Source organism: Sciurus vulgaris, assembly GCF_902686455.1.
Source record: "Sciurus vulgaris genome assembly, chromosome: 14".
Classification (NCBI taxonomy): domain Eukaryota; kingdom Metazoa; phylum Chordata; class Mammalia; order Rodentia; family Sciuridae; genus Sciurus; species Sciurus vulgaris.
The window spans coordinates 67,203,881-67,228,345 of record NC_136475.1 but is presented as its reverse complement, the minus strand read 5'-3'; the positions used below and the strand labels follow the sequence as shown (position 1 = coordinate 67,228,345).

Sequence of the window (24,465 nt, the reverse complement as noted above, 5' to 3'; positions counted from 1 at the left end):
TAAAGCCTAACCAACAAAATATGAGAAATATGATACATTAATTGAGGAAAATATCAGGACGTAACACTGCTAATATGTAGTGTAACTTAAAGCTATACAGAAAAAATTATAGATGAGGAAAAGGCTAGGAGAAAATTTACCACATATTAAAAAGACTAAACATAAGACGTGTGGTGGAGATCATAGTTTCACTAAGGATTCAGAAGAAGGGTCACAGGCACACACACAGGCAGAGAAAAGAAGCCAATATCAAGGGGATATTGAAGACGTGAAATACAGGGAATTCATGACAGGAAGACAGAGGGACCTACAGATAAGGAGTAGATTAAGATAGGATATTCAGTCTTAAAAGGAAGAAAAGGGCATATCCTTCCTTTGATACAAAAGTGGGGAAAAGGGTCAGTGAAGAAAATAAACTTTTGGTATGCTGAAGGTAAAATGGGCTCAAAGGCACATGCACTGATTTTTACTCGTGAAACTTTTTAAAAAAATCAGTTATAAGTATGGATGAATTTGATGGTGCCTTTTCTGTAGAATAGTTTATTAAAATTCAATAGAAAAGGTTTCTATGAATATGAAAACATGAGTAAATATTATATAATATCTATGACTGCCCAAGATGGAAACAAAAAGTAAAATGTATGTATAGGTTGAGTATCACTTATATGAAACATTTGGGATCAGAAATGTTTTGGATTTTGGATATTTTAGCATTTGGGATATTTGCATATAATGAGATATCCTGGGTATAGGACCCAAGTCCAAACATAAAATCATTTATATTTCATGTATTCCTTTATAACATAGCCTGAAGGTAATTTATACAGTATTTCTAACGTCTACATTTTGACTGTGACCCCTGTATGAGGTCACATATGGAATTTTCCCCTTGTGGTATCTCAGAAGATATTGGGCTTCATCTTTAAAAGTCCTAATAGAAAAAAATTCTCAAGGAATTCAGGTGCTAAATATTTGTTCGGTAAATATTTTCTGCTGGCATAGTACACATGTCTGTACTCAGATATTTAATTAAGTGTCTTGTTACACACACACACACACACACACACGCACACGCACGCACATAAACATAATAAAAACTCGGGAAGAAATCCTTACCAAAGAAAGGCACACATGGTGGATTAATAGACCTGAGTTTTGCCAAATATTTCTTATAGTGATCTTCACTCAATTCATGAGCTTCTTCTAAAATTTTCTTTTGGCGACTTGGTATTTGCTGTAAGGAAAAGAAAAATGAGAAAGCCTAAGTTTATAAACAGAATTACTGGCCTTGTTTAAAAAAAAAAAAAAAAGTCAGGATAATAATAAAGCCCAAACACAGTATCAATTTTACTCTAAGAATGTAATATATTTCGAGTAAACTATCTCCACAGACTCTAGTATAAACTGGGGGGGGAGGGGAGAATATCTTGGCCATTTCTCACACAATTATGTGTGCATTTAATTGTACGTTATGATAATATTAAGTGAATTTTTTATCCCTTCTAATCTGGGACCTGCAAATACATTTTAATGAGAGTGCCTCATTTTGAAAGAGCAAACAATTGATTACAAAATTTATAGATATCCTCCATCTTTTAATGTGCTGCTGAAAAGACAGTTGACACATTCAAAGTTTAAAGCTCACAATTGTCAACATCCTGATTTTTATGATAGGCAATGGAAGTTCATTTAAAAAAAAAACACACGTACAAACCTACCTCAAATGTGTGGTCTAGTCTGTAAACAGGTGATGAGTTCATAGCACTGACAACTTCAAGGACACCATTAAAGTTGTTTAGTTCTTGAAAGACTTGGAGAATCTCAATTATTCGACTCACCACAGCTACTCTTTCTTCTAAGTTTTCAGTTTCTACAATACATCTATGATCAAAATCAACAACAAAAAAATTAAAAATTAAATATTTGGAATTTTTCCAAAACGGGTATGGTTTTAAAAAAGTGAATACAAAAATCTAGAGTGTGGGGAGGAGTGGCTATTGTATGACTTCAGAGAAAACACATGCCAAGTGACAGACAGAAGGAGACTGGAAGGTAAGGCAGTCCTTCCAGCCAGGCTTGTGGCGATTTTCTGTTCCTTAGACTGCTAGTTAGTCAAACATCTTTCTGCTGTGCATCCTCTACTGAATTGATGATTCTAGTATCTTGTTGAACGTATACAAATCTTTGTAACTTAGGTGTTCTAGGGGAATGTAAAATTCAAGAATTTTGTTGCCTTATAATCTTTATCTAATTGCAAGATACTAGTGATTAATGCTTAATTTTTCTTTGACATATAAATTATTAGCTATATTTCTACAGGCAGTTCTTAAAATAAGCATTATTATGTTAAAAAAATAGTGAAAGCACATTACCACAACTAAAAATAAAGTAAAAGTTACTTAGAAAAAAGTGAATGAAAAACTATGAAGACAAAGTATTTTACATTAGCCAGTTGTGGTGGCATATGCCTGTAATCCCAGGAGCTCAGGAGGCTGAGACAGGAGAATGGCAGATTCAAAGACAGCCTCAGCAACTTAGTGAGGCTATAAGCAAACTAGTGAGACCCTCTCTCAAAATAAAAAATAAAAAGGGCTGGGGATGTGGCTCAGAGGTTAAGTGCCCTGGGTTCAATCTCTGGTACCCAAAAAAAAAAAAAAAAAAAAAAAAAAAAAAAAAAAATTATTTTTACATTAAAATAGTGAGAATCCTTGGTAAGTACATCTATATAACATATTTAGTATATAATAATATATATTACATATTAATATTGATATTATAAAATACACATTATATCTAGTGTATTTACTATATTTTACATATATACACATACCTCCCAGTAGATAACTAAAAGTAAGTGTGCTGTGTTCAATAAAAGAAAATTAGTAAGCATTTAACTCTATTTGAGAATTTCTAATTTATTAATCATAAAGAAAAAAACACTTTGTTTAGTTTTCAATAATATTAATAGTTTATAATTTAAGAAAAATTGTATATAAATGGAAAAATTAAATATAAATCAGTAGTAAACACTTTTTAAAATACAAAGTTGCAGATTTCATTATTCTTTAATCTCTGCCTCCCAGTTATAAAATTGCAATGAATTCTGGACTTAGGCATGATAATGCAAGGAGCTCCACTGAACTTCTTCAGTGAAACTTACTAAGACAAAGCAATCCTCCCTCCCTCGTCCAAAAATTCCAAACCAAAACCAACAAAATACCTCGCAACACAAAGTCTCTGGAAATGGATCTAACAGCAAATGGCAAATGAAGAAATATTTATTCAGGAAAACTTACAAAAGTTAGGTAAGACAAAGGAGAGTCTGTGGTATTTATTTTAACAAAGTAAGCCTGTTCCCTCCTCCTTCCTTCTGGAACATCCACTCTAAACTGCTCCAGCCAAGAGTACTAGGCTCAAGCTGGAGACCTTTGCTCATGGGAGGAGCAGGATTTCCATAGTTTTCATGCTGCCTCCAGCTGTCTCCTACTGAGGTTAAGTCTGGGTTGATTACATTCTTTTGCCCAGCTCTCACTTATAGAATGGAGACTGTACTTGGTGTATGGAGGGCTAAGGACACTGAGAAAACAGCTGTTATTCTGGTTCCTAAACAGTGGTTCCATGGCAAAATAGGGGAGTAAGAGGACCTGAAGAAGCACCCTACTCCTCAATCCCCCTCCACCCAAGATTCAGCAATAAGCTGCCAGAGTAGAAAGGTCACTCAGAAGCTGGTCATCTTCTGCTCCACAGACCAGTTTCAAACAGATAGCTCATAATCTCTTGTCATTTGCAAACAAAATGTGGAAAGTTTAGACCCAAAGATGGTCTCAATAATAGAAGTGGTGATGAAAGGCAATGTGGGGGAGATTCACAGTATAATGAAGGTAACAGTCTCAAATGTAGGCCAGTTAGTATGCAGGTGAGAACCAGGAAATGAGAGCTGAGAGGAGCCCTCCTCAGGTCAGCACAAATATGGAAGAGGGACCTCAAACTATTCCTTCCAAGAAGCCACAATTTGGATTAAACAAAAAAGCAAGCAGCAATTCCAAGTTCTGAAAGGGAGGGGACAAGAGTTGCTACAATCTGTTATCTAAAATTTCAAGTTTCCCATAAAAAATTCCAAAGCATACACTAGGAAAATATGACCCATACACCAGAATGAAAGTAGGGAACAGAAAATGCCTATAAGATGACCCAGATGTTAGACTTAGAAAGATTTTAAAGTAGCCATTTTGAGTATGTTTGCAGAACTACAGGACAACATAATAAAGAAGTAAAGGAAGGTATGATTAAAACATGCATCAAAAGAGAATATCATTAGAGAGGTAGAAATTATAAAAAAAGAAAGAGAATTGAATAGAAATTCTGGGATTGGAAAAGTACAGTAAAAAATTTGAAGGGCTGAGTAATACATTTGGACAGTAGGAAAAATTAACATGAAGATAGAGCTATTGTTCAAAAATAAAGACAAAAATAAAGATCTTTCTCAGATAAGCAAAAATAGAATTTGTTGCTAGCTGACCTACTGCTCAAGAAACAATAAAGGACATTGTTCTCGGTCTGAAAACAAGGGATCCCAGATGGTAATTTGAGTTCACACAAAGAGCATCAGTAAAGGTAACTGTGAAATTATAATAAGAGGTACTATAAATGTATATTGGTGTTCCTTTTTTATCTTACCTGACTTATAAAATAATGTATATAAATATATAGGGTTTATAACACAGAAATGTCATACATGTGTACTATGTTATCAGTAACAGCACAAAGGAGGTAGATGAGATTAAAGTTGTAATAGATTAAGAGGATAAAGGCAAATGGTAAAGTAAAAAATGTACCAATATATTGTTGGATCTGCATCAATAATTAGATGTTATATGCATTATAATACCATGAAAAGGGGAGAAAACAGATAAAGCTATATAGGAATAAACTACTATAAACCTAATGATAAGATGTATGTAGTAAACCCTAAGACAATCACTAAAAGAAAGAAACTAAAAAAATTAAAATCATTCATAAAATTAAAATGCTATATTAGAAAAAATTCACTCAATGCAAAATAAAGTAGGAAGAGAAAAACAAAAAGACATGCAACATATGCGAATAAAATGGCACTGAAGTTCCTAACACATCCAACTGCAATAAAACATAAGATTGCCAAGAATACTTACTTCTGGGGCTGGGGTTGTGGCTCAGTGGTAGAGGGCTTACCTAGAATTCTCCAAGCACTGGGTTTGATCCCCAGTACCACATAAAAAAACTAAATAAACAAAATAAAGGTATTGTGTTCATCTACATCTTAAAAAAAAAAAAAAGAATACTTACTTCTCAAACCACAGAGTGAGATTAGTGGTATGTCGAATCATTTTCAGAAGATTTGGAGAATTAATTTCTTTGTCTTCTTTTGTCCACACACTTCCAACTAATTCTGATGGCTGTACAGCTCTAAAATCATCACAAAAATGCTACATGACACTTTTCCCTTTAACATAGACAGTGTTTTATCAAGTAAATTAAATAAATAAAAACTAAACTCTTGCCATATAAATTTTCCTGTCACCAACAAAAAGGTTTATAAAAACAAGGTCTTAACAATTAATTATACATTTTTCTCTATAGATTTTTTAAAAATATATTTTAAAGATGTACTTTATTATTGTTTTAGACAAAGTTGATATTTTTTGCATAATATCTTCTCTAGCAATTATAAATATTGTTTAATAAATGAGGGTGACCAATTAAATAATGATATCTAATAATTAGTGCAAAGAGGGTACAGTAGTCACTAAAATTCATAAATATTTACTTTCTTCCCCCCTTTTTTTCTTTCTTCCATTCTGTATAAAGGAGTGGAGAAAGAAACCTACCACAAAGAGTCCTTGAAAATATATTCTAACATTATCATTTTGGGAATATGATGGGTTTTAGTAGGAGATATATAAATTTATCTTTTTTTCATTTAGTTATTAAAAAGTAAGTAATCTGCATTCAATCCCTGGTACCAAAATAATATTATTATTATTGATAATAAAAATCATTTGATATTCTAAATAGAATTTAAAACCATAAACATTTTTTGAGATAGTAGTTATATCAATGCTGAATAATAAACTGATGAAACCTATAACTGGCCATGACTTAAGTTTACCAGAGCAGGAGCTACAATTATTGAGTTTTACTTTGTGGTAGACAATGTGCTAATAAGCACTGTACATATATTGACAATATATCATAAACCTTACAATAGCCCCAGAAGTAGTACTAGCATTAGCCTCATTTTTACTCTGGAGGAAACTAAGGAACAGAAGAAAAAGGTTACATAAGGACGTTAAAGTTGCCTAAAAATACCAAGCCATCAATGGTGAAGTCAGGATTTGAACCTAGCTTTACCACTAGGGGTGACTGCAGAAAGAGAGATGGTATAAATTCAAACAGAGCTTGGGGGACACCAAGAGAGTGAAAGAACCAGAACTGCCTGCCAAGTCTTTTTACTACTAAACATTTCATTTACTACTCAGTCACATCTTACAACAATGCTATACGATAGGAATAGTACTGCATTTTAATAATTAACTCTTTTGAAATGATTTTCAGCTTGAATGCCAAATTACATACCGGTATAGATCTGATTCAAGTAAAGTGAGTTGTCGAGCAATTTCTATCGGGTGTAAGGTGAGCAGGTCAAAAGTCTCTATGTGCCCGGGTCTGCTTATATGCCACTCAACTGTGGGAGGTGAACTCTGAAATGTAATATTGTGACCTGGCCCATTGTCTCTTGCAATTTTTTTCCTTTGGATTATTTTAGTGATGGATTCAACCCATTTTTTCATTGCTTTACCTGAAATACATTATATTTAAAAATGACATTTAAATACTCCTTATTTGATAGTTTATCTTTTAAAAAGGTATAAAATCTCACAAGTGATACCTGAATGTATCTTTGCTATTAAAAGTTCAAATGATCAAAATAAAAACTGGAAGTTCCCTCCTCTCAGTCCCCTATCCCAATCTCATTCTTCTCCACATTGGTAAACTATTCATAGTTTAGCATATATTCTTCTAGATCCTTTCTAAATAAAACTATTTGAGAGATTTTTCACCTCTATTGTTCTCAACTTTAGTTCAAAATATTATTTTATAATATTTTCCCCAAAAGGTGTATTCCATACAGGTTACAAGATTGATAGATTATACACATTTACTAATCTAATTAACATCATATTTTATAAACCAAACAGTCTTTAGAGGACTGGTTCCCAATATTAAGTATGAATTTTGATGCTGTACAATAGAATAAAAATAAGTTAGTCTAGGACATCCTAGAGCCATATAGTCACAGAATTTTGGAAAGGAAACATTGGAGATCATCAAATCTAGCTCCTCATGTTTCTGACAAGGAAAGTGAAATCTAAAGAATCAAAGTGATTTTGCCCAAAGTCATGTGTCTGGTTAGTGGTGATGTTAAATACAGACTCTAAGAATAATACCTTCTGCCACCTCTCTGATTATCTCTCTTCACCAGATCTCCTTAAGTGGTATTATAATTGTAGAAGAGTTGCTACATGCCTGAGGTACATTTACTTTTAGATAAGTAACTTAGCTTCATTGAGGCTTTTCTAATCAGTTCTAAAAAAATCCAATAAATTAATTTGCTAAATGAAAATAAGTTTGAGTCAACAGAGTGATTATTGAGCAATCTATAGGTCTAAATGTTGTTGGATGAAAATTTTTAACTTTTTAAAATGATTGTGCTGTAATTATTATAAAAATCTTGGGGACAAGGGATGTAGCTCAGTGGTAGAGTACTTACTTATTATTAGCATGTGTGAGGCCCTGGATTCAATCCCCAGCACCACAAAATATAAAAAAAATAAAAAATAAAAAACCACATCTCTAACAACATTGAGCAATAATGGCATCAATTGATAGTCACCATATTGTAGTTTTATTACATATAAAACAAAGCCCTTAGGAAAAACATACCTCTTACTGTTCCAATAAATTCTTCCATTCGTTGCAAAAGATCTGCATCTCTTTCAAAATCATAAAAGTGGTGCTCTACCCAGTGCCGACATACATTTAATACTCTGTGGTATTAACACAGAACTGAATTACATGAGAACTCAAACACAAATGTTTATCAAAATGATGATACAAATAAAAACAGAGTAACTCGTCAATTTAAAATAATCTTATCAGTGGCTTAAGACTTTCAAAATTCTATGTTAATTAGGAATAATGTCTGATAACTGCTCTTATTCATATTATTTATAATTTCTTCCTTTGGTCCTTATGTATTTCAACTTTGAAACAAAAGTATGAGAAGACATTTACTTCAGTTATTATTTAATGCTTACCGTAGTTGTACTGGCTGTATATATTCTTTTCTAAACCTTTTTAGTTCTGCACTCAAGGGTTGATCTCCATTCTCTATAGCTATACGATCAGCTTCTGTTGGCTCAGGCTCTGGAATTTCAAACCTATCATAAAATAGAAAAAAATTAATGAAAATATTAATTATATCAAATTATATAATAGAAATCCACAAAACTTAGCCAACATAACCAAGAGATTATTGTTATTATGCAATGTATACATATATTGATACATTACATGGTAGTTGATTGATATGTACAATTTTGTTTTTATCAGTTAAAATTAAAAAAGGAAAAGAATACTATTAAAAATTACTAAAGATATATACATCTATGAAAACCAGTGAGGCTCCTATAAAAGCAAATGATAATATTTTTAAAAAGAGGTTAATACCTGACTGTAGGTGAAACTAACTAGAAACGTAATAAATGCATGCAAAAATCTAAAAAAATAAATGACTATATAGTTATGGAATTGATGTTCAACTTGGTTTGTAGAATTACTCTAAATCAGCTGATAATTTCTAAGGGCAACCAATGCTTGAAAAGTGGAGTGCTCTTTGGGTGGATAAAAACACTCTCCTGGATGATAGTATTAAACATATTTACTGACAAGTTGTTTTTTGCTCAATCTATGGAATACTTGAATAACTTAGTTTGGAGTATCTAAATCATCAAAAATTGAATATCCAGAGTCTAAATTATATAGCCGAGCATAGTGGTGCACACCTGTAATCCCAGCAGCTCAGGAGGCTGAGGCAAGAGGTTCAAAACCAGCCTCGGCAACTTAGTGAGGCCCTATGCAACTTAGCCAGACCCCATCTCTAAATAAAAAATAAAAATGAGCTGGGGATATGGCTCAGTGGTTAAGTCCCCCCGGATTTAAACAAAAACAAACCAGAGTCTAAATTATACACATCGACGTAATTCTTTAAAGTGATTAATTCTATAAATGTGAATTTTCAAATACTAAATTTCCATGTTAAAAAAGGACACCTATTTTTATTTAAATAATCAAGGTAACATGATGTAAAAATAAATGGATTTATTTTAAAAGTGCTCATGAACTACAATTTAAAGCTCATCCAACATATTCCTGAACATATAAGATTGTTGCTCAATCTCTTTTAAAATAATTTTAACATTTAAAAATCAACAGACCTTTCTATTATAAGACTCAGTAGTTCTTGAGGTTTGCAAAAGGATCTGTATGTTGTAAGAAATGTCCGAACAAAATTGGGATCTAAAAAGAAAAAGGAAAAATATTAGAGTATTTGATTCAGAATGTTTAAAATTATTATTTACATCTTTAAAGAGATCAAAAGTAAATTTTAAAAGTCCCAAATGTTTTAGCATGGAGAATGTTTTGGATTTTGCATTGTACTACTAGCTTTAGTGCTTTCTAAATCAGTGGTTAAAACGTTGATATTAAAAATTTATATCAACTTATTTCTTGCTCTCTGCACACTGTCTAGCTGGTCTTAAACTTATCATTGGCCACAACAATGTTCAATGGAGAAAGGTAAAGGCATCCTGCTACTAGGATCTCAGTCCATCAGGGTTATCTCCCTGTAAAGACGTTGCAACAATAACCTATTAATTTCTTGGCATCCAGGTTAGTTTATCTTGGCATCTAGGTTAAGTTATTTAGATTTCTTTAAAATCATGTTAACAGGACAACTAGAAATTCAATCTTATAAAGTAGATTAAATATGTTTTAAAATTATTTTAATTGTCAGAGACCTTACCTAGAACTCTGAAAAATGCTTACAAATACGCGTAAGATATTAAAACTTTAGAGGTACTAGAATTGTACAAATCATTGCTTTGGTCCTATTTCCTTCTTTTAATTCCTTTTGTATCAAGTAATCACAATGAGAATTCAAATCATAAGTGTCTCCAACCCTTTTCCTGAAAGGTCCCACTTCTCATTCACACCTGAGATCCCTTCCCCAGGCCTGTCTTACTCCTGTTTGTCCTTGACAGTATTCTCCCAAGTTGTGGAGAAAAGCTGTTGTCATTAGCAGAAGAGCCCTGGGCTGGTCTTTTGCATAAAGAGGGGGAAAAACCCCACTCGCTTCTGTAATTCAAATTCCATCAAGGTCCACATTTAGTTATAAGATATAAGAGGAGGGGAAAGTTCATTGACTTGAGTCTTTTTTTGGAAGCAGTCTTCTATTTATATAGTGGACTAGTAAAGTCTAATTTAATGGAAAATTCTACTAAGGATAACAAATGCCTTTATTTTTGTTAGGCTACCCACTGTGGATCAAAATTTAAAAGAGATACATTGTCTTTTATTAGCATAGAACTTAGCAAAATCAGAATGTATTTGGAAAATTTTTATTTAAGCTGATTCTGATTAAGAACCACTCTAAATTTAACCCTAAAATATTTGTAACATTGTTACCTTTTTACCCTTGCAAATTCACAGATTTATTATAAAACAAAAAAATCTACTTCTAATTTATTGGTATAGTGGCCAAAAAGATAATGAACTGATTTAAATACCAGATAATCTTGTATTTAAAATTACAATACTTTTTTAAGTTAAAGAGAAACTTACAGAATAACAGTACATTGGTTTTAAATGTTCCATTTTCCTTTAGCTTCTGAGGCTGGAATGAGTTACTGATAAAAGTAATTTAAATACATATAATCCTTTAATAATTTCCTTTCTGTTGGTATTTTATTGTTTGTCTTCAGTTACAGAGTTCCTCAGTTAAAGACTAATGTCTCATCCAGAAGAAAAGATTTTAAAACAGAAGGCTGTACAAGATTTTAAAACAGAGATTTATATCGGTTTCATCACAATCCTCCCTTTCAAGAATCTTCTTCCTGTTCTGCAAATCTATTTGTAAGGTGAGGCTCCTTTAAAAAGCATGTATTTAGGAAGCAAAAGCAGTGGCCACAATAGGGACACTGAGCTGTCACTATTGGAGAGAGCCCATACCCTCAGTATAGAGGTCTCCAAGTATCCCTGATCTGTGTTCCAAATTTAGAGTGTCCCCCCTCCTGCTTTAAAAGAAAAGTTTATATCAGTCTAAAGATTTAAAATCAACATCCACATTTATTTCTTCTCAAATGCCAACCAAAATCAGGCTAAAATGTGGGATTATCAAAGGTACTTTTAAGTTGAAAACAGAATAAAGTAATTAAGTGAATTAAAGTAGGTTTTATGAAAACTATTTTTAAAGGCAAACAATTTTAAAACAGATTTTTCATCCTCTTAAGCCAAAACCATTTAAAACAGGCTTCATCTAAATAGCACTTTTGTAACTGATGATATGCCTCAGTGCCACACCACTCAGATGGGATAAGGCAATTCCTAAAGGCTATTATGTAACGTTCTCAAGGAGCTTTCACCTAATTTATTCCATATGATTTCTTTATGCTGAGTAGGGCAGGTGAGAGAAGTAACTAAGACTTATATAACTTCACACAGTAGAGTGGAATCAGAGCCTGGGTTATGTGATTGCTGACTTGGTGCTCTTCTCTACCACAATAATGTAAACTCCATGGATTAAAGATTCCCTTAAAGTTTCCTTAGTTGTGCGATCTAAACATATAGAGTTAATCCATGAGTTACATAATCACTATAGAAATTTGCATAAATGACTAATTCAGAATGTAGCTGTAACAGCTAATCTTGGTTAAAGGCAACAAAGTCAATGAAAAACAAGCAGGCTAACTGTGATTTTGTAACTATGGATAAGCCTTCTTCCAGATTTTAGGAAGCAGCAGCTGTACCTTCCTGTACACTGTATTCAGAAGAGGAGTTTCTGGAGTTGGCAGTGAAATAAACACCTCCACAATCATCACTGTTGTAGTAGGTGTTAAGTGACTCAAGTGTAAGTTGTTTTTAGTTTGGAAGTAAGAGCAATCTTGTGAAGAAAGAAAAAAACAGCAGAAACAAACAAACAAAAAAAAACCCCAAAAACTTGATAAAACTTTAAGTACTTAAAAAAAAAAAAAAAAAATTAAAGGCACCTATATTCCCAGGCTTGTGTTAATGTACATTCTATTTTTAGTCTAAAGCAATGAAAAAGTGTTAATGAATGAAAAATTTATTTGATAGGCCATAGCCTATATTTGAAATTCTACACAGAAAAGCATACATATTCCAGAAACTATTTTTATTTCTGTTGCATTTCTCTATTTCAATGACTGCAACATACACCATGCCACATTAACCACTGGAGACCTTTATCTTAGTGATGATGTAAAGATCTAAAATAATTTCATATGTAAAAAATGCCCATCAGTAAGGACAGGTCATATAATTTTCTGAAGAAAACAAAGTACCTACTTCCATTTATCAAGCAATGATAAAAGCTGAGGCATAGTGCTGGTTGGCTGTGGGGTAGCAGTTATCTACCTATAGTCTAAAATGATGTTTCAGAGACCAATGGAAGACAAATACATAACAATTCAAAGGCCAAACTGCACTTGGCTTTGAAGCATAAGTATGAACAATTATTCATAGAGAAAAATAAAAAAGCAGCCTACTTTGATAACCTCTTTCTGATTATCACTCACTCAGAGGTAATTGCACAAATTTCACCCTTACACATGATCCCTAATGAATTTCAATAAGCAACAAAAAAACTCTGTTCATTTTATTTTCTGCTTCCTCATCAGTAATACTACTTGACTTTCAAGTCTTGCACTAAGATTTCCATCATGTTCACTAGTTTCTCTGCTTTCCCCTCCCAATATAATCTGCCAACTCTACTGTGAAGTCCCTGGGCTAGGTATAGATAATTTCAAACAGAAGCTGTGGTTATGATTTTCTGCTGACCTTCTAGCTGCGTCTGTCTTATTTTACTGTACAATTCTTTAAAATCCTACAAACTCAGAATATTCCTACATTAGTGTTCAGAATATAGCACATAAGATTTGAGGTGATAAATCCGATTCTTCCTCTTGTGTACTTATTTTGTTTGACACTTGACTTTTATTTGGCAAGGCCAGTGTGATTTATGAAATATTTATTACATTTAAAGCTATTTATATGAAGAATACCCCTCCCCCATCCATCATAGCAACTCTGTTAATCAGGATGTCTGTTCATGTGATAATACTCCCTTTAATACAGCCATTTAAAAGCTACAAGAAACAATAAGCTCCTCAGCAAGGATTTATAAACAATCACTCTTGAATTCCTGAAAAAAGGAAACAGACGCTATGCTGACGCACAAACACGTAAAAAAAAAATCAGAGAGCTTAAAAATAGAACACCACTGCCCTATAGATCAAAAAATCATTCAAAAGATTTTTAAAAAGTTAAAACACCCAAACTGAGCTTACATAAGACACAAACTCAAAAGCCTTCATTATATGAAGATCCATATATATATATATATATATTCATTATATATGAATGAATGCATGCTATAGCAGTAAATATTTTCTTAAATTTCATCTTCTATAAAAGTGAAGTTCACCATGCAAGAGAAACACCCTTTTCTCATACTCCAATATGAAAAACTTTTATTTTCCACATAATGTCAGTTCTGAATCACTATCCTTATCTGAAGGTCATCTCATTTTTCTAAGAGACTGCTAACTGGATATTCCACCACCATCCTTTTCTCTATCCATGTTGTTTTAGGTCTCAATGATTAATTTGTATTTTACTGTCCACAACAACTCTGTGAACTTCCTAGTTTCCTTTTGTGTTTGCTTACTCTAGATAAGAAAATAGTCTCTTCACACCATTGCCAGATTGAGAATGATTCACCCAACTGGATAATTCTCACTCCTATCCCACCCTGCCAGTGTTTGGACTGTATCTCTCAAAGCTCTGATATAGTTAATGAATTACTATATGTCCACAAACACTGAGCTGAAAGACTAGCTATGAATTAGATTCTGTATCAGATCCTACTGCCGTCCTTTACATGAATTATACACTTTCTAATTCACCTAAATTTTTTTTTTCCAGAAAAATTTCCTTTTACAGAACAAGCTACACCAATAAACTAATGACTGGATTTTTTGAAAAACAGAGTGATAATAATGATCTAAATATACAACTATGCATTACAATGGCAGTTTACCTATAGTTAGAACTTATCTTTACCTATTTCAATCAGAAAAAAGTTAAACTGTGTTTCCACAGTAGACCTGTGTTTGCCCAGAAATGAACAAGCATTTATATAATTAGCAATTCAAACAAGCAATTCCCTTTATTTTTATTCTTCACTATATATAATTTGAAAATTCTAATAAAGAAAAACTTCACTTTGTATGAATCACTGTAACATGGTAGAAAGTATGTTGAGTCAAGAAACCTAATTTCTAGACATTCTTCTGCAATTAGCTGATGATATGGTTTCTAGAAAATCATATAACCTTCAGGGTCCATGAGTTTTTGTCTACAAAATGAGGGCTTGGACATCTCTCCTTACAGTACAGATCTATAGCTCTCTCTTGTAGATTATCGTTAAAATAAAGAATCAAGTTAGCTAAAGCTATAGTTAAGTCTGAATTAAGCAAGGTTAAACCAGTTTCTCTTCTGTTTTTTATGACAATGTCTGACCAAACTATAATAATCTAAAAGATGTCTGTAGGTGGTATCTTATATAATTAATTAAACTTTCTCATGTATTCTATACAATGTCTTTTATTATAATTCTCTATAATAAAAATGTGCAAATTAAACTTTAGCTTTTGCTTCAGTGTAAGTCACAATCTGTACTGTATGTTCAACAATAAAAATACCTCCTAACCAACTAACCAATACAAAAATCCCTTTTTTCTTTGGGGAAGTTGAAGAAAGGTAATAGAAGAGTAGACCAATTGTTCTTAAGACAAATAACTGGATCTGTTATCACAGCAGGGAGGACTTAAAGTCCATTTCAGCTGGAAGGGACCTTGAAAATAACAGCTTTCTTGTTTTACTGAGTTAGCAGATGGTCTCCTAAAAGTACATTCTATATCATCAGTAAACAAATCTTGCAGAAGAGCTCAAAAGAGCTAATAATTAACAAAAATTTGTGTGTAATACAACTCATGAAAGCTGCTGGTGGATTCCAGTTACATTAGTAATAACATTTATGACATAAAACATTCAATTATATTTCTAAATAATGAAAAAAAAGTCAAAAAATTTAGCCCTACTACTTCCAAAACTAGCTGACATTTCCCCCCCCCCCCCAGAAATTACTGGAAGGAATTTTTTTTAATTTAACTATTTTAAAAAGTAAAATGATTTCATCAGTTTAAAACTCAATACTTTGTCAAAGTTCTATAAATTTAGAAACTTAAGTGTTATAATAATTGTATGTAAAACCATGCAAAATATTCTATTCAAAAGCTAAGAATTGATAAGAGAGAGAGAGAACAATTATCAATAGTAACTAATAACACCATGACAAAAGTGCTGTGACCACAGACTTTAGCTAGCATTGTGCACATTAAGGAATGAAGACAGAAAAACTATCAGCTTGTTCAAGTTAAGTTTGCTTTACAATGTGCTCATTCAAAAAATAAATAAAAAGCACAGTTCCCCATAAATTTAATTGCAGCTCTCCAATTATTTATTAAATATCAGAAATGAAATATAGCAGTTTAAAGAAAAAATTTTATAATTAATAATCAAGTTTTATAGAAACAATTAGGTTCAAAAATTTAGAATTTAAACATATTTTCTGACCACAGTCCCAACCACCAACTTGTGATAAGATACAATAGGAATCCTTTAGGGGTTGCCACTTACATTGCTTAATAGGAAAATAATTTAAAAATTCTGTCCTTACAGGATAAAAAAAGTATTAATTTTACTCTAAATAGTCTAAGAATTCCACTCCTCCCAAAAATATTTAGGATAAAATGAATAGTTTAACATGTTATTCTGGATCATAAAGTGTAATATAAAAGGTTAATGAACATTAACTAAATAAGTAGATCATAAAAACTACCGAACACTTACCTCTTAAAAATACTTTATATGTAGGAAAAAGATGATAAAACCTATTTTTTTTCACATAAATATTAGGGTACTTGTTTAAATTTCCTGTGCTTTCTAAAATTTTTTAATAAAAATTTTTGAAGTAAAATGATCATAATGACTACAGAAATTTCTAGGTGAAAAACTACAAAAAAACTGAAACCACAGACTTCTCTTATTACATTCAATATGTCTTAGCTACAGCCTACTGCTACTGGTATGTGTTCAGAGAACCCAAACTGCTTATAAAATAACCTATGGAAAATACTATCATTTTACTAAGGAAAAAGTTTGCTAAAGGACTACCAGTGAGAGGCCAAATAAAAACTGAAACCAAAACAAGATAACATTGGCTCATTTATCCCAGAGATATGGAGATAATGAACAGACTGTATTTATAAAATGGTTTGTGACTACTGATAAAAATGTTATTTTAACTTAATTTCATTCCTTGTAATGTGGCCCTGATAGACCATATAAGTAGTTCTGATTGTAGTTAATAAATTGAACAGATTAACATTGTTGAATGCTCTTTATTCATTTGATAAATATAATGGATATATTTAAAAGTTTAATTTAACTGATACTATACTAATTTCCAGAGAGAACTGAGAATCCACTTATAGGACTTCAAAAATGGAAGAAAAATTTCCCTAGAAACACATTTCTAGAAGTAGGAATGTATTTAAAGAAGTTAGAGGACTTACTTAGCATGTGCCAGGCCCTGGGTTCAATCCCTAGTCTCCTCCCCACATTACAAGGAACAATAAAGAAGTTTGGGGATGGAGGTTAATTTTAACATTTAACAACTTAAGAATAGCATTTATGTTACTGAGTTACATTTGATTTTAAATCATTTATAATTTATAATAATCACTTTATAATAAAAATGCTTTGAAAATAGGTTTACATTTATATTTGCAAAGAGTTTTCACATGTGGTGTTATTCCATTTACTGTGCCTAACAACATACCAAGGTAGCTATTTTATGTTGATTTTTGAGAGGAAAACTAGAGTTCTGTGACATTAAGGGACTATGATAGAGTGACGTTTCCAAGTCTAAGTTCAGTGCTCTTTCCAATACTCACAACACAGAAAATTTTACAGTTATCAAACTTTTTAGTATGTGGAGAAATTAAAAGTTGAAGAACAGATGATGTTATTCCATTAGAAGAAATGAAATTACAAACTATCATTACATATGTTCCTTACTTCTCAGTCATAATATTTGATTCTGCCTATACCAATCTTCCTAGGTTATCTGGGCAGGTTTATTTCTAAAAGTTGCTCTGTTAAGGTGAAACCGTTTCTTAAGTAGCACTGGTTATTTAAAAAAAAAAAAAAAGAAAGAAGGAAAATAAAAAAGTGCTGAAATACTTAAACAGAATTGCTAAATTTAAAGATTTAGGAATGGGAATTATAAAAAAGCAATGTGGGGATATTTTTCCTACCAGCACAATTCTGGTGATATATGTATATTATAATTTCTGCTTATTTTATGATCTCAGTGATCAAAAGAGAAGAAAGAAAAAAAGAGATAAAGGAGTATAAAACTTTTAGACACCAGTGATGATAATATTAAGTTTACTGTTTCTCCTGCTTTCTTACTGGATAAATTTAATCAAGTGACCTCATTTTCTCATCTGTAATTCCGTCAGGTTTAAAATAATGTATGTAAATGTGGTAGAAAAAAATATACAACTTCAAGGCAATATGAAGTGGTGGTTTTAGCCAAAGAAAACGATCTCTGAGAATGCAGAGGTCTCAGGTTGTTACAGGTACAATAACCCACACAGTAGACAATCAACTATAAGCAGAAAAACAAAATAACAGGCAACTTCATATTTCTTACCTGCATACATATGGTATGTTAGTCTCTCTATAAGTTTAATAACAGTTCCTGCTTTGATAATTGGAATTCCAGCCTTGGGTTGCATGTTCTCTTCAAATATAATGTTCTCTTCAGAGTCAGGTTCTGCAAATCTATACACATCAGCACTAGGCAGCCTCATCTGCTCCTCCTTCTCTTCTTGTAGCATTGTTACATCAAGCATCCTTTCCAGTGTACTCCGGTACTGTAAAGATATCAATGCTGCCATCCAATTGTTTTTCTCTTCAGCTGACTTGGCAGAAAATATAACACTATTTTCATCTTTCAGAATTATTTCAAAAGCATGCTTGTATTCATTGGTGTCATCTTTATCATTAATTTGTACCTTTCTCATAAAAAACTTTTCTTTAAGACGATATTCTGCATTGCTAGCACCAGGAAGTCTTGGCTGCCCATGATTTGATTTACAACAAATCATTAAGCCATCAAAGAGAAATATATGTCTCTCATGTTTAGCTCCTACACGTGTAAGAGTACCTTCCATTATAAACTCATTGCAACATTGTCCGATGTCTTTTCCCTCCCAACCATCAATATTCTTCTGAATCTCGTTCATTTTCTTGATTGCTAGTTGTTTTCCCTTCATTTGCTGACTATAAAACCGACATGCAGATTCACTGAGATAAAGGAAAAGACATTACATTAGTACACAGATAACAGATAATCTACAATTCATGTAAATAAGGGACAGGGTAAAAGTACATTTTTAAAAGTCACACTGATAAGGTGTTTACTAATTCCCCAAATATATTAGTGGTACACAATTATGCAATTTTGGAAACTAAAACAACACAGAAAAATTTTTCAGTGCTCTAAAAAGAACAATGGCTACTGACAAAATTCAACTATATAAATTCAGCTACAGTATGATTATTTCTACTTTGGCTACTAAATATTTAGGATGCAAATATTTAAAAAGTAGCCCTAATATAGTGAAAAAAAAAGTATTTTAAGAGATTAAAGTAAATTATTTAGAAGTGTTTAAATGACAAAGTTAGAAACACATAGCACGTATTATAATTAGGAAAGTGGAAGTAATGTTATCTGAATTAATGCTTTGAGTTATATAATCCCTAAAATAAAGGGCATTACTAATTTTACTTTGACAGAACAATGATGCTGACATAAATCTACCCGATACATTTTGCTCTATCTCTCCTTTAGCTTACCAGTTGATTCTCAGGAGGTCTTGTCTGGGAGTATGAAAGGAAAATGCACAAATATGAAAGGTTTTTCAAACAATAACAAATTCTCCTGGCTTTGATGTCACTTCCTCTGAAAGACCAAGCTTGTCACTAAAACTATTTTCTTCATTGTTTACTTGAGGAGGGAACTGGGATCCCTGAATTTACACCACAATATTCAGGGTGAAAAGGAGGATACTTTAAAAAGTGAGAATATTCACCTCAGTCTTCGTTTTGCAAGACTTTTAGAACATATTTTTTCCATACCACTTTGAACATTAAGCAAAGCTGTTATTGCTTGTTTTAAACATTCCTTGTCTTCTTGATCTTCACTCTTTTCTTCTAACTGCTGTAAAGCCAAAAAGATAAATCTGAACCAGAACAGTTTCAGACAAAATAATAAAGCCATTTTAGAATTAAAAATAACAATCATTCAATGCTTCCTACCACAATTTTTTTTTTTTTTTTTTTTTTTTTTTTTTTCCAGTGCTGGGGATTGAACCCAGGGCCTTGCTTTGTAAGGCAAGCACTGTACCAACTGAGCTATATCCCCAGCCCCACAATAATTTTTAATGTGTCTAAAATAAATTCTTTTAAAAAGTGATCTTCTTCATTGTGTATTACTATCTGAATTAACATGCAATCAGGTTTTCCATATTAAAGCATAAAACAAGAGCATCAGTGTTAAAAGATGGATTATACCTGACAAGCAGTAATGCAAATTTCTTAAATTGCCCATTACTGAAAAGAAACAAGAGGCATAAACTGTCCTTTTAACATTGCAGAACTTAGCACAGCACTAGGCACATAGATGAAATTTTTTTTTAAGTGTGGAATTTGGACTTAGGTTCTATTCCTATATTAGTTATTGTTGTAGAGTATTACAATGATAATGAAGAAAAATATACAGAGAAGGATGCAGTATAGTGGAGAGGAACTTCAAACACAAAATGTAGGATCAAAACAAAAATTTTTTTGGAGACAAGGCCCAGGCTGGCCTTGAACTCCTGGGCTCAAGCAGTCCTCCCTCTAAGCAGGACTGGGACCACAGGTACATGTACCACACCCAGCTCCTAGGATCAGATTTTGACTCTATTTCCATGTGACCTTGGGACAAGGTTCTTGATCTCTTAGCCTCATATAAAGAGACTTACATAAAGCCTGCTGTACCTCCTTTATGGGGGTAATATTAAAAATCAAAGCACTTTGCAAATGGTAACGCTTATGCGTAAGTTGTTTTCCTTGTAGTTCTACTACAGAATTAGCAACAACATTAGTGTCATGAAAAACTAAACACATTGATATTGAGTAAAGTTAGGAATATACACATTCATGAAACTCACGATTGTTATCTCTTAGTGGCAAATATCTATGTATGCCAAAGAGAAAGCCTGTACTTCATAAATAACGAATGATCAATACAATAAGAGCTTTAACTTAAGCAGGCAATTAACAGAAGTATGAGTAACAATAAGTGACAGTAGTTCAGTAATGTTCTAAATCAGTTTCTGGCTACCAAAGAGTTAAGAAATAACATTAATGATACTTTCATGCAATCATTTAAGAAAACCTACTTTCTATCATAAAGGAAAAGACTTGAGAAATAAAACCATAAAATATTCAAAGTAATTATAAAGAATTTTACTTTTCAATGAGCTTCATCATTCATAACTACATCAGCACTTGAAGAATTTTTGTGACAAGGTCAACACATTCCTTTTTGCTTCAATTGATAAAAATTAGGTACATGCACACACACACACACACACACACACACACTCTAATGACCTGTGAAAAGTAACAAATATCTTAATGTCCCAAACCATTTTTATAAAAATAATGTACTTAAAATGTTTAAATGTTATTCAGAAGTAACATTACAATGTTCATTTAATACAATGTAATAATTTTATGATAAACAGAATGTAGTATCTACTTAATACTGAGCTTTTATTATTCAAATTTCTTATATTCATTATTAAAAAGTTACCATACTTTTTAATTTTTTTGGAGGTGTAGATGGACAGCGTGCCTTTATTTTATATGTTTATTTTTATGCAGTGCTAAGGATCAAACCCAGTGCCTCACACGTGCTAGGCAAGTGCTCTGCCACTGAGCCCAGCCCAAAGATATACCATACTTTACACCAGAGGCATAATCTGCATTTAAAAACATATTCAGTCATGTTAAAGAAAAATCTATACATGATATTTCCCAATAGAAACGGAAAGATATTTTCCAAAATCGAATACCTTTTACTTGTACTACTGCTCTTCACTATGGCCAATTAAAAAAAGCTTGTGGCCAGATGTACATAAGGGAAGATTCTAGGTTTTTACTTAGTGGACATTACTAGTAGTCTGAAGGCTGGATTTGGGGTAATCTCTTAAAGTATTTTCCATCCTTATCATTCTAATCTGTTTACCTGTGTCTTGGCAGAATTTTTGGGAACAAAATGTTGGCATCAACATTATCAAGTTTAGGCTTCAAACACAGTAGGTAATATAAGAAAAGGCAATTTAATAAAGGTATTACTGAAGAGTGAATTATTTCATTCAATTGAGAATTTATGCAGTAAATGCCAGAGATATTCAAGTAATAAGATATAAGGCAATTTTTCAGCCTTAAAGATTTGGCATTAGTAGCAGAATACTGAGCCTTTGCTACTTAGTCCTTGATATTTTTATATTACTAATCCAGGCAAACATATCTAATGTCATACAGAAGTCTAATACAAATGAAAAGAAATCATGAAAGAAAAATCCATTTAGACATGCATTTCATTTTTTCTAAAAATGTTCAAGTTTGAGTCATTTACCATTTAACTAACATTCTGCATATAGAATATAATGGGATCTCAAAAATATTGTTAAGCCCAAAGTATACATTCATAAAACTTTTCTGTGAAATTATTTTTAAATATCATTTTTACTTTCATGACATTAGATAAACATTAAAATAAATTTTGGTGTAATAAATGACCTTTCTTTAAGCACATTACTTCTTTTATTTCACAGCTAATTTAAACTGGGCACTGATGCAGAATTATTCAAACTAACTACCATCAAAGGGGTAGCTTACTGTTGCTACAGAAACAAAGCAATACAATTAGCATGTAAATCAGACTCAACAATGCAGCATCCTCATTACCAAAGTGATATTCAATGCTACGCTTTCCATGGGTGCCTATTTAATAACATTGTACAAAAGCAGCAATTTAATTTTATAAATGCAGTTTATTTAAACACTTTTTGAAAATCACCAAGTTCTAAGATTATATCGCCATACATGAGATTGTCTTTAATCTCATCAGAGGAATCATATTCTAAAGCCCAATGAACTAATATGCTCTACAGAGATGACAAATATTATCTTTTCACAGGAAAGGAGTCACTTTAAGCAGTAACTACTTTTTTTTGTCCCTTAGAAATAAGTAGAGGGTTGGGTACAATATAAACTATAATGTGCCAATAAAAAATGTGGGGGAGGGCTGGGGATATAGCTCAGTTGGTAGAGTGCCTGCCTCGCAAGCACAAGGCCCTGGATTCAATCCCCAGCACCACCAAAAAAAAAAAAAAAAGAGCTGGAGATGTAGCTCAGTTGACAGAGTGCTTGCCTCTCAAGCATAAGGCCCTGGGGTTCAATCCCCAGCATTGCAAAAAAAAAAAAAGTGTACTGTATGTACAATATGCATATGCAATATGCACAGTCTATGTCCCAGGAAACCCTGGAAGATGAATGTTATCAAACTTAATGAGCTGTCAAAGGAAAAAGATATTCATAATGATATTCAGGAGAAGAATAAAACTTGAGATTGTTTTAGACATAAAATAAATTGTTGTAGCTGGGCCAGGCAGCACACATCTGTAATCCCATTAGCTCAGGAGGCTGAGGAGGGAAGATCACAGGTTCAAAGCCAGCCTCAGCAACTCAGTGAGTCCCTAAGCAATTTAGTGAGAACCAGCCTGTAAGTAAAAAATAAAAATGAGCTGGGGATGTGGCTCAGTGGTTAAGCATCCCTGTGTTCAATCCCTGCCTCTCCCCACAAAAAAATATATATATGTAGATTATGAGTTAAATTTATCAACAAATACAGGGTGGCTTCCCTTTGTTTAAAAAAATATATGAATTTGTGCTTCTATTTCTAGAAACTAATTTTCTTCAACATGACCTTATATAAAATGACACTATTTACTTAATGACATAGACAGGCAAAATTAGAACCCGAGATTCTTAACTCTCAGTCCAAAGACCTTTTCACTATAGTAGCCATATAACTGAAATGGTTTTGAAAAACTATTCAGAAATAGGATCTTTGCAGATGAATTAATGTGCAATAAGGTCATGCTGGAGTAAACCCACTGACCTGTTCTTTAAAACAGGAAAGGGAGATTTAGATGCTGACACAGAAAATGTGCAGTTGTGAAGAACTTGTTATGAAGATGGAGGCAAAGATTGATGGTTAGCTATAAGCCAAGGAACACTGGATTGCTGGGATTCACCAGAAGCTAGGAAGAAGCAGCAGGGATTTTCCCCATCCCCTTTAGAAGTGGGCCTTGCCCATACCTTGATTTCAGACTTACAGCCTCCAGACTGTGAAAAAATATTTTATTTATGTATTCATTTTTTTTTAAATTTTCTTTTACTGACTACATTTTGATTCACTGTACACAAATGGGATACAGCTTTTCATTTCTATGGTTGTGCATGATGTAGTCACCCCATTCATGTAATCACACATGTGCATAATGTAATGTTGTCTGTCTCATTCCACTATCTTTCCTTCTCCCACCACCCCCTCAATTTTTAAAATATATATATATATATATTTAGTTGTAGATGGACACAATATCTTTATTTATTTTTCTTTGTGCTGAGGACTGAACCCAGTGTGAAACAAAGTGCTCCACCACTGAGCTACAACCCCAGCCCCAATTTTTATTCTTTTTAAGTCATTCTGTGATATTTTTCTATGGCAGCCTTAAGAAACTAAGACATTAATGCACATACAACAATATAGATTTCAACTGATTCTCAAAATAAAGAAAACCAACTTTTTCC

The 24,465-nt window shown here is 32.5% G+C and overlaps 2 protein-coding genes across 4 annotated transcripts in view; one reads left to right on the top strand and one right to left on the bottom strand.

Annotated features, from left to right (window-relative positions):
* ARHGEF33 (Rho guanine nucleotide exchange factor 33) overlaps window positions 1-11,237 on the top strand; it is a 114,407-nt gene extending 103,170 nt beyond the window's left edge. Inside the window, exon 19 of the mRNA XM_079109871.1 lies at window positions 11,082-11,237. Within this exon, the coding sequence (XP_078965997.1) occupies window positions 11,082-11,160 (79 nt within the window). The 3' untranslated portion in view covers window positions 11,161-11,237. The remainder of the gene's footprint in view (window positions 1-11,081) is intronic.
* Window positions 1-24,465, bottom strand: part of SOS1 (SOS Ras/Rac guanine nucleotide exchange factor 1) — a 121,904-nt gene that overhangs the window by 19,115 nt on the left and 78,324 nt on the right. For all 3 annotated transcript variants that reach the window (XM_079109853.1, XM_079109854.1, XM_079109855.1), the window contains exons 9-17: window positions 19,626-19,753; window positions 18,182-18,837; window positions 9,537-9,618; window positions 8,358-8,480; window positions 7,984-8,087; window positions 6,616-6,838; window positions 5,326-5,445; window positions 1,719-1,881; window positions 1,117-1,234 (exon numbers count right to left, since the gene is read on the bottom strand). In XM_079109853.1, the coding sequence (XP_078965979.1) occupies window positions 1,117-1,234; window positions 1,719-1,881; window positions 5,326-5,445; window positions 6,616-6,838; window positions 7,984-8,087; window positions 8,358-8,480; window positions 9,537-9,618; window positions 18,182-18,837; window positions 19,626-19,753 (1,717 nt within the window). The remainder of the gene's footprint in view (window positions 1-1,116; window positions 1,235-1,718; window positions 1,882-5,325; window positions 5,446-6,615; window positions 6,839-7,983; window positions 8,088-8,357; window positions 8,481-9,536; window positions 9,619-18,181; window positions 18,838-19,625; window positions 19,754-24,465) is intronic.